General features: G+C 46.6%; 1 protein-coding gene across 1 annotated transcript in view; it reads right to left on the bottom strand.

Moving 5' to 3' along the window:
- Positions 1-17,549, bottom strand: part of VAX2 (ventral anterior homeobox 2) — a 28,548-nt gene that overhangs the window by 10,757 nt on the left and 242 nt on the right. Inside the window, exon 2 of the mRNA XM_029936259.1 lies at positions 17,344-17,529. Coding sequence (XP_029792119.1) covers positions 17,344-17,529 — 186 coding nt within the window. The remainder of the gene's footprint in view (positions 1-17,343; positions 17,530-17,549) is intronic.

Raw genomic sequence — 17,549 nt, 5'->3', positions numbered from 1 at the left:
GTGTCCGGAGCCAGGTCCTGTGCTGGGTGTGTGTGCACGGACAGGCACTCAGTCCCCAGTCCCTCCGGGGGTCCACAAAGAGGCTCGCTGGTGAGGGGTGGAGGGCAGCCTGGGGAGCTGGGATCCCCAGGGGAGAGCCCAAGGACCATTGCCACTACATCAAGCTGCTGGGGTGCCTTCTGGAGGGGAGATTTCTGCCACTTCCCGTGTACTTGTCCTGAACAATTGCCCGCCCCCCCCCCGCCAGATCCTAAACCAATGCCATCCATGCGCAGGGGTCTCCAAAATTTTGGAGGCTACTTAAAAGACCTTGAAAACGTTGCAGCCTACATTCACCAGATATTCCCACCTAAAGAACTGAGGAATGGCAACAAAGTGCTGAGCAAAAGTAACATATGATTTGGGGGAGGTGGGTTATATATAAATACATCCGCTTTAACTATCGGGGTAAAGATGATGCGTGTTTGAATCACACACTCTGATGCTGGAAATCTAGTTATTCATTATTTGTGTCAAAAATTGGCAGGTAGAAATATGCAGTTATCATATTCTGTAGGATTTAGCAAACTGTTCCTGGCATATGACACTGCTGACCATAAAGCTGAACTAATAGTAGTTTACACGAGGGAGAAAGATTAGTGTTGGGGGAAACCTACCAACTCAAGGCAGCCCCGATCAACGCAGGCCTTGCCGATTGCACACAGGTAACAGAGCAACCCTCCCTGGTTGTGGGAGTTTGAACCCTGTCTTGGCCGCACGGGTTCTGCAATATGGCCAGAAGCACGGCCTGGCTCGTCCTGTTTCCATCATAATGAAAGCTGATACCTCTGCCATGTTTGTTCTGGGCCAGGCACTGTTTTAAGAACTTGAACCTTCCCAATGTCTCAGTGTAGCTGGAACTATTATTAGTCCCATTTTACGGATAGGGAAACCGAGGAACACTTTTTTTTATGATTTTTATTTATTTTTGAGAGACAGAGAGAGACAGCGCGAGCAGGGGAGGGTCAGAGAGAGGGAGACACAGAATCCGAAGCAGGCTCCAGGCTCTAAGCTGTCAGCACAGAGCCCAACACGGGGCTTGAACCCACAAACCATGAGCTCATGACCTGAGCCGAAGCCAGACGCTTAACGGACTGAGCCACCCAGGCGCCCTGAGGAACACATTTTAAATAACTTATCGAGGTCACACTTAAGCTTTCCCTCTCCAGTGTTCTATAAGCTCTATAAACAACCTTATTTTACTTTATGAATACCCTCTTAGTAACACTTAATGATTCGAGAGGTTATTATGAAGAGACCTTGGTCATGTGTAAAAAAGTGGAATCTTCTGGATGGGTTCATCAAGTGCTCTGGAAGACAGAGAAAAGGATCTGCATTTGGGATGTTGCTGGCTGCCAGGAGGCTCCTGTGATAGATTCTACTTTTAGAATCCCTGCTTTAGAGAATGAACCTGAGCCCTCTCCCTTCAAATCCACTGCCATATGATTTATGAGAGTGGTTCTTCTTGGCTCCTGCCAGGGCCAGCTAACATTTACTCCTCCAGGGTATGTGTTACCTGCTGTGCCCTCCTGGCCTGCAAGTCCTGCCTCTGATCTCAGAGGTGCTCAAGCACGTGCTCAGTGAACCCTGGGAAGAAGGTGTGTCTGGGTCAGGGGATGCCCTCCCCCGACACTGGGCAGGTCTTGTGAGGCCCCGGGGCAGAGCCCATCAGACGGACATGGGCCCAGCTCTTGGCATGAGGTGGAGGTGGGAACCACAGGGCTTTCGGGACAAATGAAGCTTTCCCTCTCCAGTATTTTCTACATTCTGAAAAGGTGGGGCGATATTTGCAGCCCCATCAACTGGGTCCCCTTTGCTCAGATCCTATTATTTCCCACTGTGGGACCAGCCTCAGAACTTCCCTCACAACACCCAAGTGAATCTATATCCAAAGGCACTGATTTTATTAGAAGAGTTTTGGGAGATGTGGGCTGGAGGAAGGGTGGTGGGTGTTGTATGTGGTGCTGGAGGCTTTACATCCTCTCCCCAGGGAGCCTCCCGGAGCCCACCTGAAGCTCGAAGCCTGTGTTCCGGACCACTGAGGCCAAACCAGAGATGCCCCCGCCCTTCCTTCTTTGTGGCAGAGCTAGCGTAAGCATTCCTGCCTCAGGGAACAGCCACGGTCAGCGGCTTCTTCTGGGAGTCAGGGGAGGCAGGGATCATATAAGGAAGGCAATTTGCCTGCCAGAGAGCAAACCGTGCCATAAAAATAAGCATATGAAAAGATATCCAACACCACTAGCCATTAGGAAAAGGCGAAATAAAACCCTGAGAGACACATATTAGAATAGCTAAAATAAATGATACTAAGAGTGTCAAAGGCTGGTGAGGATGCAGAGAAAGATCTTTCTACACTGCTGGTGGGAATGTAGATGGTGCAGCTACTCTGGAAATGGACCTGGCAGTTTCTCAAAGAATTAAACATACACTTACCATAAAACCCAGTGACCATGCTCCTGGGCATTTATCCTAGAGAAACAAAATCTTAGGTTCACATCAAAACCCGTACATGAATGTTCATAGCTGCTTTATTTATAATAGTCCCCAAATGGAAACAAGCCAAATGTTGTTCAACAGGTGAATGGTTAAGCAAACTGGGGTACGTACAGCCATACTATGGGATAGTACTCAGCAATAAGAAGGAGTGACTATTGACAGACATGACGATTTGGATAAATCTCCAGGGAATTCGACTGAGTGAAGAATACCAAAGTCAGTTCCCAAGAGCATGTACTGTATGAGTCCCTTTATATAACACTATCACAATGACAAAGTTAGAGAGGAAGAGAACAGATCCCTGGTTGCCAGAGGGTTAGGTAAGGGAGGGTGTGACTCTCAAGGAGCAGCCTGAGGAAGTTCCTTGTTGGTGACAGAACAGTTCTGGATCTTGATCGTGATGGTGGTCGTATAGATCTATCTATAAATGCGGTAAAGTTTCATAGAACTATATGTAAAGACAAAAAAATGAGTGCATGTAAAAATGGGTGAAATTTGAGGAAGGTCTGTAGTCTAGTCAATTATATTGTTTCACGTATGTCAATTTCCTGATTTTGATAATGTTTTATAGATATGTAAGATGACACCTTTGGGAGAAGGGGATGGCTACACAGGACCTCTCTGCCAAAACTCTCTGTACTATTTTTACAACTTCTTGTAAATTATTCCAAAATAAGACATCAACAACAACAAAACATACCATGAAGCTATGATGAGGTTTTGTCATGGGGATGGACAAATCTATTGGTGGAAAAAAATAATAGCAGCATTTCCCTAAAGTGCCTCTGCATTCCACTTGTGGCTTGTAAGATTATTTTAGATGGTACATAAATAAACATTTGTTACTTCAAAAGTTATGCACTTATTTTAATGTTTACTAGAAAAACAATTTAGACCTATGATTTTATGTGCTTAGGATGATGCAGAAGTAGGTATTTAATTTTAAAATGTATTATGCTTAGGGTGCCTGGGTGGCTCAGTCAGTTAGGTGTCTGACCTCAGCTCAGGTCATGATCTTGCAGTTCTTGAGTTTGAGCCCCACGTCGGGCTCTGTGCTGACAGCTCAGAGCCTGGAGCCTGCTTCAGATTCTGCGTCTTCCTCTCTCTCTGCCCCTCTCCTCCTTGAACACACACACACACACACACACACACACACTCTCTCTCTCTCTCTTTCTCTCTCTCTCTCTCCCTCTCTCTCTCTCAAGAATAAACACTAAAAAAGAATTTTAAATGTATTATGCTAAAACATTAGGTAAATAAATGGAATATAAATATAACAGAAATGGTGATATTCTAATGATCGAAATGTGGGAAACAATGGAATCAAGAGTGCACAATTAGACCCACTATAAAAATATAAAAATATTGATAGGGTTTATGATAACAGGAACATTCTAAATGGAGAAAGATCAGTCTAGTCAATAAATGGAGTTACATAAGTTGGTGATCATAAATTATCTATTTGGATTAAAATTAAGTTAAATTCCTGTCTTTCATCATAAATGACAGTAAGTTTCAAATGGATTAGAGGGAAAATCATAGGCCATAAAATGATAAAAGCACTAAAATAAGATACAGGATAATATTTTTATAATCTAAGTTTGGGAAGAACAAGATATAGAACTGGAGCCATGAAGGAGAGACAGAGGATATATCCAACTGGATTACAGCTAAACCCTTTTGTATGACAGACGCACCAAAACCAAGGTAAAATAAAACAAAATTGAAGGAGAAACTCTTTGAAAAGAAAAAGAAATGATAAATAATGCAACTATTTTTTAAAGGGAAATAGTCCAGGAGGAAAAATGGTCAAATAACTTATGTGGGCCATTCACAGAAAAAGATGCCAAATGACCAATAAACTAATGAAAAATGAGCCCAGCTTCACAGAAACCAGGATGATGTAAATTCACATAACAACGGAAAATCATTTCTCTCCCATAGGATTGGAAAGACATTAATAAATGATTAATAAATCAATGAACTGTAGGGGATTTTACATTCATTCAATGTTGGTAGGGTCATAAATTGTCACCACATTTTAAGGTTGCATTTGTCAAGATTAAAGATGCATGTAATTTTTATCTTAACAATTTTATTTTAGGAAGTATTTCTCCAGACAAGCAAGAGGTCATGTGCTCCAAGATATATTTAAGGATGTTTGCTGCAGCATTGTTTGAAATACTGAAAATTTGAAAGCAACCTCAAGGTTCCCCACAAGGGAAATGGCTGAACAAATTACAGTAATGCATATACTACAAAATACTGTGTAGCAACTCAGAAGAATGACAAAGTATCTATATAAACTGACATTAAGAGAAAGAAAGCTATAGAATAAAATATATAGCAAAATCTCACTTAAATAAACAACTATGCGTATTCAACCACTCAACATCTATCTGATGAGCACTTACTATGCCCCAAATGCTATTCCAGGGTCTGGGGATAGAGATATAAGCAAAATAAACAAGGTCCTTGTTTCCATAGACTTTCTACTGCGAGAGAGAAAGATAATAAGTTAAACAAATGAGTATGAAATGTTATGACAAATGCCGGGAAGACAATAAAACAAAGTAAGAGGATATTACTGACCCTCTCCAAATAACCAAAACCCAATAACCACACTGTGTGAATGTGTGTGTGTCTTGTTATTTTAGTTATGACAGCCAGAGAAGGCTACTCATCCAAGTTAAGATAGTGGATAAATCATGAATGCTGTTCACCAGTGTTCCCAACTCCTTCTAGGCACATGGCAGGGTTGCACTAATTTTCTGCCCTTTGAAATCAGATATGACCACATGACTTACTTCAGCCAAAATGAAGAGATGACATCACCTTCAGAAGAACACTTTAAACACTGGTTCATAATTTGCACACCCTCTTCCCCCTACTGTGATGGTCCTGGGATCAGGAGTCAAGATACAGCATCATCAGCCTGAATATCTGAGTATGAAGATGAGTCTGTGCCCACTCATGATGGACTTATCATGTGAGTGAGAAATATACCTGTGTTTTGTTAAAACGCTAAAATTTGGGGTTGTCTCTGCAGCAAAACCTAGCCCATCCTTACTGACACAGCCCCCTTCCCTGAATTGTTCCTTTTCTGGGTGGAGTTTGGGGGAAGCACCAGGAAGGAGGGACAGATTTAATTCCAAGGACTTTTTGTGGTAGGGTGAAAATGCAGGAGCCTAAAGGGAATGACTCCTGAGTCTTGCTGCCTTTCTGGTCTCTTCAAGGAGGGGTGAGCCCTAGGAGGACAGGAAAGGGTGACTGTCCAACGAGCCTTTGCCTTGGGAGAGGTGGTGATCCCTGTCTGATAATGGGTAAAACGAAATATCACCCCGTTCTGGTGCTTCTGCCAGTAGTTTCCCACAAAACCCTCCCTGATTTCACCTCCCAGCACCAGACTAGCTCCTTGGCATGACAAGTTACTCATGCGCTTACTTTTAAGTGTGACAAAGTCCTTCCTTCTTTGATCCACAATTTATAAAAATTCCTTCTGGAAAATTCAACCTCAAGGTTCATGGGAAAATTGAAAATGGAAGACTAGTTAAAGAATGTTAAAGAATGAGGAGAAAATACTTGCATTTCCACACAGCAAAATATATTACAAATCTAAAGTAACAAAAATGGTCTGATGGCTGGCATAAGGGTTTGGAAGCAAATCCGTGGATATATGAGGATTTCTATAAAGAAGACATTTTAAAATAGTGGGAGGAAAGATAGGGTTATTAAAGACTTGGCTTTTGGACAACTAGCTCATTATTTGGAACAATTTATCTCACACTGCATGTAAAAATAAACACAATATAGAAGAACATTTTTAATATTAAAATAAGCTCTAAAAATTAAATACATATATAAATTTAAAAAAACAAATGACAGTTGTGAGCACCTAGAAATCAAAGCTTCTGCAGGATGAGAGACAACGAGAAGACAAAGGACAGATTAGGAGACAGTACGCATAATACGTGCAAGCAGAGTCTTAATTTCTAAGTACGCAGCCTCCATAGGCCAAGGAGTAAAGTGGAGCAGCCCAATGGGAAACTGAGCAAATTATATGAAGGGGTTATTCAGAGAGGAAGAAATACAAGTGTCTCATAACTATGAAAAGATACTCAAGCTCAGAGGGAATCCAAGAAAATGAAAGTTAGAACAGCAAATGAGATCTAGTTTTTTCTTTTTTCAGATGCCGTATTTTATCTATCAGACTAGGAAAGTGTGCTGGCAAAGCTGAGGGAAATAAAGGTTCTCTCAAGCTCTGTTGTTGAGAATATTTTTAGAGGGTAATTTCACAATGCCTAGTTAAGTTAAAAGTGGCAGAGTTCTGTTGTCCTAGAAATTTTATAAAGGTTTCTACTCCAGAGAAATATTGATATACTTGATAAAGACAGATTCACTATTTATGGCATAGTTTGTAAGAGAAAAATAAAGGAAAAAGGTTGAATGTTTATCAATGGGAATATTGTTAATAAAATCACAATTAGTCATGCCTTTGGCTTTCATGTTGACATTAACAGAATGAGGTGCATCCCCATATACTGACCTGATGGGTGTCCATTATATACTGGTAATAAAAACCAGTAAGTATGTAAATACCTACTTTTATAAAGAACAAAAACTAAAACTACACTGTGTGTTTCTGTGTGTGAACTTGTGCTTACGCAGGATCAAGTCTGCAGGATGAACACCTTTCTTATGCTCACTGTTAGGGAGTGGCGCCTGGTCAGGGAGGAAAGATTCTTCTGTCTTACGTTGTGTACATTTTTATTGTTTGGTTTGTCACAAAGACTAGGTAACAAACCTAGTTTTACCTTTGGTAGGAGAAGACCTTTCTGACAGAGAACTAAAATCCCCCAAAGAAATGACCATTAGATGTGATTACAATTTAAATTTGAGTTCAGGAAGTTGAGAGGGAGGGAGGCAAACCGTGAGACTCTTAAATGCTGAGAACAAAATGAGGGCTGATGGGGGAGGGGGAGAGGGGAAAGGGGGTGATGGGCATGGAGGAGGGCACTTGTGGGGATGAGCACTGCGTGTTATATGGAAACCAACTTGGCAATAAACTATAAAAGAATAAAATGTAAAAAAAAGTATGAAATATAGAGTATGTTAGCAATAGAATGCTAAGAAAAAATACAATAAGGAAAGGGACTTAAAAAAATAAATTTGAGATTAGTAAAAAAAAAAAAATTCACAGCAAAGTTTAAAGAAAGAACGAGAAGGGCGCCTGGGCGGCTCAGTCAGATGAGCAACTGACTTCAGCTCAGATCATGATCTCATGGTTCTTGAGTTCCAGCCCCGCATTGAGCTCTGTGCTGACAGCTTGGAGCCTGGAGCCTGCTTTGGATTCTGTGTCTCCCTCTCTCTCTCTCTCTCTCTCTCTGCTCCCCACTTGCACTCTGTATGTTTCTCTCTCCAAAATAATAAATAAACATTAAAAAATTTTAAACAAAAACATTTAAAAATATTAAAATACTTGGGCATGTTTACAGCACATCACAGAAAAAGGGATTACTTCCTTAGTATAAAAGGAGCATTCCCAAAAGTATAAGAAAACAGTAAACCAATAGAGAAATAGCCAAGCACATTAATAAAAAATTTGCAGATGAGGAAGTTAAAATGAAGAATAAGTACAAGAACATATACTTAACCTTACTAGTAATTAAAAATGTCAATTAAAATAATATGTGTCACTTGAAAAGATCTCGCTCTAAAAGGTTCAGTATGTCCTGATTGGAGGGTGAGGTGAATTGGCACATTTATACACAATTGCTGGGAGTATACATTTTGGGCATGAAATTCGGAAATAGCTGTTTTAATATGTTTTAAAACAATCTAGATATGATATATGTGAAATAATGCCTATTATTTTAAACATTTAATTATGAGGAATTTCAAACATATACAAAAATAGGGACAATAGTGTAATGAGTCCTGATATGCCTATCCCCCATCTTTAACAATTATAAATTTAGGAGTAATCCTTTTTCTTTTCTATCCTCATAATTTTAAGCAAATATCAGACATCATATCATGTCATCCAGAAATATTTCTATATTTATCTTTAAGAAAAAACCTCCTTTGCAAAACAACAATACTGTCTCAACCAAAGACATTACCAATCATTCCTTAATATAAAAAAGTCTTGCTTGGTCACACATTTTTCAGATTGCCTCATAAATGAGACTTTAAAAATACCATCTGTCTAAATTAGGATCCAAAGATATTCACTGAGACATTGTTTGTAGTAATGAAAAAGTAGAACCAACCTAAATATCCATCAATAGGGGACTGGTTAAGTTAATGCTGTCGGCAGAATGGAATGCCATGTAGCTGTTAAAAGAAAGAGGCAGTTCTAGAAGCAAGCGAGATTTCTACAGATGTTTATTAATTGGGAAAAAATTTGCAAAAGAAGTTCCCACTTTTGTCATATATAAATGTACATATTTATCTTTTTCAATTACTATGAAAGTTTGGTTCCATCTTGGGAATGCACATGCTTCATGCAGGGAAAAATGAAGATGTTTCTGTTTATACATGATATGGCAAAACAAGCATGGTTGGCTTTGTAATTAGAAAATTATTTTACTCTTTAGAAAACAAAAGGCGTCAGAAACAAATGAGAAGCAAATTATAAACTGTAAAAAAAATTACAACACATATTGAAAGCAATGAGCTACTATCCTTAATGCAGAGTTTCTACAAATCAGTAAGGAAAGGAACGTTTGAAAATTAAAAGTGGTCAAAGGAAAGGAGTTATTAGATAACACCAGAAGAAATATACTGGCCGGTAAATATGAGAAGATAGTCAACTTCACTAATAATCAATGAAATAAAAATTAGAATGCCAGTGAGGTACTACTTATCACCTATATGGCTGGCAAAGGTGGAAAAGAAATATATGCCCAGTATGCTCAGAGGGAAAAGATGGGGGTATAACTTGCAAACTTTCCCCCCCAAATTACAATTTGACTGTATCTCTCAAGATACAAAGTATAAATTGTGATGGCAAGATTTGGGGCTACAAGCACTTTCAGGCATTGCTGCTGGGGCTGGGGAGGGGGTGGAGGAGCAGAGGTGAGTAGGTGACGTGGTGTGGTATATCATCTATGGAGGGAATTTAGCATTATTACAAACACACATACTCTTCCATCTAGTAACCTGCTTTTAGGAACTTCTCTGACATATGCCTACACATGTGGAAATGACCAAGGAACAAGTTTATTGCAGAATTGTATATAATAGCAATGTATAAGAAAAAAGCTAACTGCTCCACCAATAGGGCATGGGTTATGCAACATGCATTATGGACCACCCAGTCCATATAAATGGAATACTATGCATTTGTGAAAAAGAACAAGAAGTTCTCCAGATCCCAAAATATATTGTAAGTGAAAATAGCAAGGTGCAGAAAAATATAGAGAGATATCAATATATGAGAAAAAAATAAAACCAAGAAAATAATATAGCGGCCCTGACTTGCATAAGCACGATCGGTTTTTGAAAGGACAATCAGAAAGTAAAAAATGGCTGCCTTAGAGCCAAGTGGGAATTGGAAGACGGAGGGCAAGTATGGGAGGGATTTTTCACCGTGTACTTAAAACAACAACACAACGTTTTGATAACCAAATCACATGAGCTAATTACTATTTTCAGATTAAACAAAAAACAATTTAAAAAATTGTAGTGTGTGTAAACCTTTTGCAGCAGTAATTCCACTAACAGTGGACTCTAGCTCCCGGAAATACTCAAGTGCGCAAAGCCCCGTGCCTGGGGAATTTATTCACAGTGTTTATATTAGGGAAAATCAACCAGACCTTCCCTGCAGAGGTTGGGAGAATTCGGCTCTCCGCAACCAAAGGGATACTTCCGGTTCAGTCACGGAACAGCGCGGAATGGTTGACCCGAAAAGATGACCCCTGCGGATTAAATTTTTTTAAAAGGTAAGTTGCAAAACGACTTATCTAATACGACTCCGCTTTTGCTAATGTTTGCATACGAGAGTGGAAAAATCTGGAAGGACGCACCTGAAACTGGAAACGGTGGCTATTTGGGCGAGGCTTCTACTGCTTCGAGTTTGGTTTTGTTTTCTGTTGAGCACGCAAGACTCTTCGAAATTCAATCCTCTGTCTACCTGTCTGCCTTGTGAGTGTGGCGCTGCACGCCCAGCCCCGGCTCCCCCGCAGCCCCTAGAGTCGACTAGTCCACGCGGGGCGGGGGCGGCGGCCGCAGGAGCAAATGCCCAACAAACCCAGGCTTCAGTCACCCAGTGATTTCAAGCTCCAGGGCGTAACTGAAGATCTGTCAGTTGAGCGGGGAGGAGGGCGCAGACGTATCCAGTTATTTCTTTCTCACCCCCTGGCTGGCTTTGCTGTTGAAACCACACGCTAAGCAGCCGCCGACGGGCGGGAGCCTCACTCCCCCACCTTACGGCCCGGCTCCGCAGGCGACCTCCTGCCCCGGCTGGGACCTGCCTCTAGGCGGCCTCCCCGGGCCCTGGGGACCCAGCTACCAGTAAATGAACCACATTTGAGGGTTTCCACGGTTTCTATTTCGGTGGTTCCCAAAGCTGAGGACTGCACAAAATGCCCAAAATGTGGCATTGTCCATTTTGTATTTTAACAATCGTAAGGAACAACACTGTAACGTCAAAAAATGAGATGTCCTCTCAGAACGAACATTGTCCCCGCGGGGACGGGCGTTGCGGTCTTTTACCTAAAGAGATGAGAGATGTTGACAGTTTTATCTCCTTTCATTCTTTCGACAAACATTTACTGAGTGTATACTGTATGCCAAGAACTCATCTGGGGAGATCGTGCGTTTGGCGAGCGCGGTGACAGCCTCTTCTGGGATCCCGGGACCGCACCGGCGAACCCGGCTCCGGGCGCCCGCCCCCTTCGAACTTAGCGCGGGCATCTCTTCCCCGCCACCTCCGCCGGCCGCCCCGGGAGGATCAGGAAGTCCGCACCCCGCAGTGTTCAGAGGCAGGCTCACGGTTGGGAAGCCGGGAGCCAGCAGCCCCTGTCGGGTCGGTCTGGCACATAGTAGGTTCATTAACGTTTGTGGAAACAATCTACGAGTTAAGGGCAAGACCGCGGGAGAGCATGAGTGACAGAGAGAGATGGTTGAGAAGCCTTTGTGGGGCCTCAACTAGCACCTTACGACCGACCCCCCCCCCCCAACCCCGTCCGTCCCGCGCTCACCACACGGGCTTTCCCAGGTCCACCCACTCCTCTGCTTTGGGGACAAGATCCGGGCCTGGCACTCCCACTTCTTTCCGAAGTATTCAATGCCACCCTGGCCCCTCCGGGTCTTCCAACCTCCCTCCTGGATGGGGTGGGGGACGAACCAGGCGCCTAGACAACCCAGCTCGCAGGGATTCCTAGGCAGGCCCGCTCTGCCTCGGTGTCCACTATCAGAGTTTCTCAAACTGGGATCGGGAATTCCTCGGGGATACACTGCTGGTAACCTGCTAGTAAGGACAATCATTTTATATTAAGCAAACTGGAAATAGAAACAAAATTAATATGATTTGTAGTCCCACCCTGCCCCTAATACAAATCGGAGAGCTATAGGGAGGGAGCTCAGGGCTACTATGACCCCAGTCTCAGTCAGGGGTAATTGAGGAAATGGAGTAGAGCCAACAGGACCGATAGACAGCTTTCTCCCTACAGGTGGTGCACAATGGGCCAATGCCCCAATCTGGTGCCATCCAATGATGGATGCCCAAGGACACACACCTCCGTGTCCCCTTCCTCCCCTCCAGTGCAAGTACTCACTCACCTGCCCCAGCCTGGGGAAAATCAGCCTCCTTGACCTGCAGGGTCAAAGGGGGGCAAGGGGGGGCACCTGGAAGCTCTGACTCTGCAGCAGGTCCACGGAACTGGAGTCCAAGCCACCACTCAGAACAACAAAAGCAGCATGAGAACACAAGGAGCTGCGCACAGTTCCCCCAAAATAAAACAGTGCACACAAGACACACCAACAAGACAACACATTTGTTTGCTGGGCTGCTTGTGGGGGGGGGGAGGGGGCAACGAGGGGAGAAGAGGGTGGCGCGCATGTATACAAAGGGAAAAATAAGACCAAAACGATAGCACCCAGTCAGACCCTTGTTGAGAATGTGGGTCCTTCTGCCAAAAACAAAGCAAAGGAAAAACATAAACATAAAACAAAACAAACTCAGGAAAATTAAAAAAAAAACCAATGCCCCCACAAATCTTAAAACCAAAAATTAAAAACAAAATTTCAAAGTGCAATCCCTTGCATGAACCGTTCATACCCTCCAACTGCTGCCTGAGGCCTGATCCTGGGTTATTGTGTCTATTAACAGCCTCTTATTGAGGTTATGGTCCACCCCCCCCTCCACGTAGGGTAGAAGAGCTAGGACTCCAAAGCCAGTGCTCATTTCCATACAACAATCTGCCCCATCTCAGTTGCCAAATGGCCCACTGGGAAAGCGGGTAGGTGTGCCCTTATAGAGCCACTGCGACTTGCCGACTTGCCGGGTGAGGCCTGCAAGGTCCCAGCTGAGCTCCTGTAGGTCCAGTGGCTTCTGTAAATCCCGCAGAGAGTGAGCAGATTCCCAGTGACACAAAAGCCAGATCTGGCGGCTGGAGTGGGGGAGTCTGTTTCCCCAGGCCTCTCTCAGCTCAAGTCCCACAAGCCTTGGCCCCTTGCCCAGCGGCTTCCCATAAGTCTGGCTGCCAGGACCCTGCCTGGTGTACACCATTGTGCAGTCAGTAAGTGGTCCGAGGTTCCCGGTTCTGGACTCCACCAGCGCTGCTCTTGATGGTGGAGGGTGCACTCCACTAAATGTCTCTCGTCCCTCACACCCACAACGAGAAGAATCACCAGCAGGAGCCAGAGGTCCTGGTCTTCGAGGGCTTTCTTACGTCCTTAGCTACCAGGTACATCCATCAGGCTCCCAGGTGAAAGCACTCCGGATAATGGTGTGGTGGTCAGTTGTTCACTTAGCCAAGGGATCCCTATTTTTTTCCTGCTTTCTAGTTCCCAGAGAAATGTGGAAATGAGGAGGGGAGCTCCGACACAGTTCTTAAAGCAGAGAGCACTCTGGGGGCAGCCTGATCCCGCTTCACCAGGACCAAGGTGGCCACAGGGTTGAGGACAGAGGATGCGGCCCGAATGGGGTTTTGAGATTCGTAGGTCTGAGGAACCACTTCGAGTGAGCAGGTAGCAGCGCCGGGCGTTGTTCATAAACGTCCAGTGACACCAGTGGTCGGCCATTACGGGCTCTATTCAGATAGATTGTTGAATTTGCATCCAGATTAATCTGGGAATTGCGTAGGTCCTTCTGAGTGCGCGAGTGCCAGCACAGATTGTGAGGATGCAAGAAGTTGTGGGGTAGAGCTGGTCCACCTCTTCTAATGCCCGCGTCCCGGCTCCACCGAAAAGGCCGTTGCATCTCGGCTGCACCGAGCGGTAAGAGCTGCAGCTGGGAGGCGGCCTGTTCCGGCTGCCTACCGCTTGCAGTCGGTGCGCCCTTTCCAAATATAAAACAAAAGGATCCCCTATCCGTGCCTGTCACCGGCCAATAGGCTGTGCACGCAGAGGTGTGGGGTGGCTCACGCGGCTGTCTGGTCCCGTAGAAGCCTAGCTGTGTATTCGGCGGCGTGTGCGGGCCTGCCTGTGTGCACGCGCCCCTGTCATCCTTGTGGCCTTGTTTGTGTCCATGTGTGGCATGAAGTGGCCTCCATTTTGAGGCGGGAATGCAGTAAGGTTGGCCTCCCCGGCTCCCTGACCTGCAGGAAACTCGAGCAATCGGTGGAGCGGTGGAGCGGAGGGAGAGGTTCCTCCAAGGGGATTGGGCCTCTTAGTCTGCAAGGTGGCACTAATCCTCCTTTCATCAGTCGTTCTCAACCCCCCAGGCTGCCCACCTCCCAACGCAGAGCAGCATTTAGCCAAGGGGAAAGACATGGAGTCCCTAGGGGGCGGGGTGAACTGGGGGAGGAATCAGAGGAAGGAGGCCCATTCCCAGAGTGGTTTGTAGGTCACCTCAGAGCGCCCCCTTTCATTCAACAGAATATTTATAGAGATCCTGCTGGGTGTTTGCAGTTTTGTAGACACTACCTCTGACCGTTAGCATTGACTTTCAAGGTAACAGCTACAGGTTCCTCTGTACAGATGAGGAAACTGAGGCATAGAGAGGCAAAGGAACTGGCTCCAGTTTAAAGGGCTCTAAACCGACTTCACTTAATTCCAGTACCCACGCTTTCCTTCTATTCCCCGGTGCCTTGGAACTCCCCCAACAGAGGGGCTATGCTGGGATGGGGCCGTCAGGTGGCAAGTTCCAAATAGAAACGAGGCAAAAAGAAATCAAAAGACCCAAGGGAAGTGGGATTCTTTCCCTGAATTCTCACCCCATCAGCAACCTGATGGGATGTGATGGCAAAAACTGCTCTTCCACCTTTTTAAGGTTTCCTCCAAAAGTGCTTTGGAAAGATGTGTCCTGGGAGATCAAGGGCAAAATGTACTCTCTACTTAGAGGACACTGGAGGGACATTCATGGAGGCCAAGGCCTGCGGACTTCCCTTCACCAGTGCCAGGCCTTTCCTCTGTCAGAGCCTCCACCCTGAGCCCCCGTGGGGCCAGGAGTGACACAGGTGACCCTGGCGGGGAGGGATTAGTGCTAAATGACATGCCTGGTATCTCAGGCCTTAATAAATGCCTTTTCATTAAATAAGAAAGGACAGAGGGATTTACAAGGGCCCTGCTTACCTTTTCTTCTAGTTATGTAAATACGCCCTCTGTGCTATATTACTATTATATTGTACAAATATAATGACATTGCTATATATGCATACATGCATTTATAAAAGTATATCTCCTGACAATGCACAAGGCTGTCCCACACACAGTGGGGGGGGGGTGTCCATCTTTGCCCAGCTGTGGATTGCTCCTAGCATGGGTGGCTCCCATCCCACAGAGTGGAGGGTCACTTTTGACTCCTACCTCCTATGAGTCTACAGCCGGGAGTTCTTAAACTGGGATCTGTACATAGGACTTGTTTTACAAGCAGAGTTAGTGGAGTGAAAGGGATGGTAGGTGGGCACAGAACTCACAATTGTCCAGAACTCATGAATACCCACAGATGGGATATGAGGTGGTGAGTGTCACAGGCAGGGATCTGAGGGTCTTAATCTGGCAGTGTGGGTTTAAGGGACTGATTTCTCTATTTCTGGAAACCGGGAGACTTTTCTCAATCGAGCTCCACGGTGGCTACTGACATCTTGCATTCAGGACACCACAGAGTCTATGAATAGGGATCTGATTTAATCTCAGGTGCTCAGCAGGTCCACACACCTTCTGGAATTGGTGCCGGGTGGGGACCGCCCTCATACCCAAGCCCGCCCCATCTCTAGGTGACCACACCTGAAACACAGGAAGACCTGGGTCACCGAGTCTGTGTCCAAGACAGTCATCAGCCCACTTCAGGTTGGGCTGCCTCCATGCTCTACCCTGGTCCTGTCCTCCATTCTCAGAGCCACCCAAACTCAGCGGCCTTGGGGGGGCTGTGGGCAACAGGCCAAGGTATCCCAGTCTGTGTGTGGGTGGCCCAGCTCAGATCTGACAAATTCGGGATCCTGGCGCTGGAGTGTCCCGGAGCCAGTCTCAAGCAGGCCGCCGCGGTGGCTTCGGAAATCAGCTCTAGCCGGTTGACTCCCAAAGCCCCGCGGCTGGCAGGCGGGCGCTCCGGTAGCTGAGGCAGTAAAAGGGCAGCGGGAGGAAGCCGAGCCAGGCAGTTGGAGAAGGAGGTCGGGGGAGCAGTTACCCGCATGTGGCCTCTTCTGGGCGATCGGTCTCCCGGTCCCGGCGCTCAGAGATACTGGGGGAAACAGACCTCAGGCTCCGGCCGCGGCCTAGGGGCAGGCTGAAGGCAAGTCCCTGGAATCCCCTTTCTCCTTTCATCTCTCTGGGCGAGGCCCGGATCCGGCGAAAGCTGATCTAGAGCTTCGCGTGAGGGTAGCTTTGGGGGTCGGGGAAGTCTCCGCCTCGCGGCGCGGAGACCAGGCAGAGCTGGGTACTCGGGCGCAGTCCAGAAGCGCTTGCAGGAAAAGCGGGCTGAGAAGGAGAGCTCAGCGGAGCGAAGAGGCCAGGAAAGAAGAGAGGAGGGCGAAGAGCGAGGGAGAAAGAGAGAGACGCGAAGGGCCAGGCCGGGAGAAGGCCGCACCGAGAGCCGGCTGGGCCCCAGATGCCGAGAGGAAGCGGGAGCCGAAAGAGCGAAGCCCGGGCGGGCGGGCGCCGCGCACGCCGCCCTCCGCGTCCGGATGCCCTCTCCCGCGAGCAACCGGTGCGGTCTGCGTAGCCGGGAACGGGAAACAAGGCTGGGCAGGCGGCAGGGAAGCGCCTCGGCCGCTGAGCGGAGCGCCGGCCTTTCCCTCCCGCGGTCCCGGACGCTGGTCCCTCCTCGTCCAGACCCCGCGGAGCGCTCGTGACGCTTTTCTCCGCACCCGCGGTGAGGGGCGCGGGGCGGGGACCCGGCTCTCCGCACCCCGCACTTGTATCTCTTCCCGCCGCCGTAACCAGCTGGGATGGGCCTAGGGTGAGCGGCCGGCCCGAGAGGCTGAGAACTGCAAGGCAATGACACGGGCATCTCTTTGGTCCCGTTCAACGCTTTGTCCCCTGCACTCAGCTCAATGTTCAGCACACAATAGAAGCTCAAAATAATATTTGCTGAATGAATGACTGACTGATGATCGGCTGTCTGTGTGAATTGGGAGGTGGAGGCAGCAGAAGGAGTAGCGTGGGGATCCGGTGGGCTAGAGCCGAGAACCGTCCACTTACCTCGCACCAGGATGCGTCGGCAGTGGTCGGCTTCGCCGAGCCCGGGCTGACCGTCGCTGTCGGCACCGCTCTCCCTGGAGCCCGTGGGGCTAGAGGCGGAGGTCCCTGCAATCTCCCTTGGGCTGCGGCGGCCAGCATCAGCGCCCGAGTCCTCCGCTCCGCCGCGGTCCCCGCCGCGCCCGCCGCGCGACTCCCGGCGTGCGGGG

This window comes from Suricata suricatta, chromosome 4 (assembly GCF_006229205.1).
Source record: "Suricata suricatta isolate VVHF042 chromosome 4, meerkat_22Aug2017_6uvM2_HiC, whole genome shotgun sequence".
Lineage (NCBI taxonomy): Eukaryota > Metazoa > Chordata > Mammalia > Carnivora > Herpestidae > Suricata > Suricata suricatta.
The sequence above is the reverse complement of the archived record's forward strand: the minus strand, read 5'-3'. Positions and strand labels throughout refer to the sequence as shown.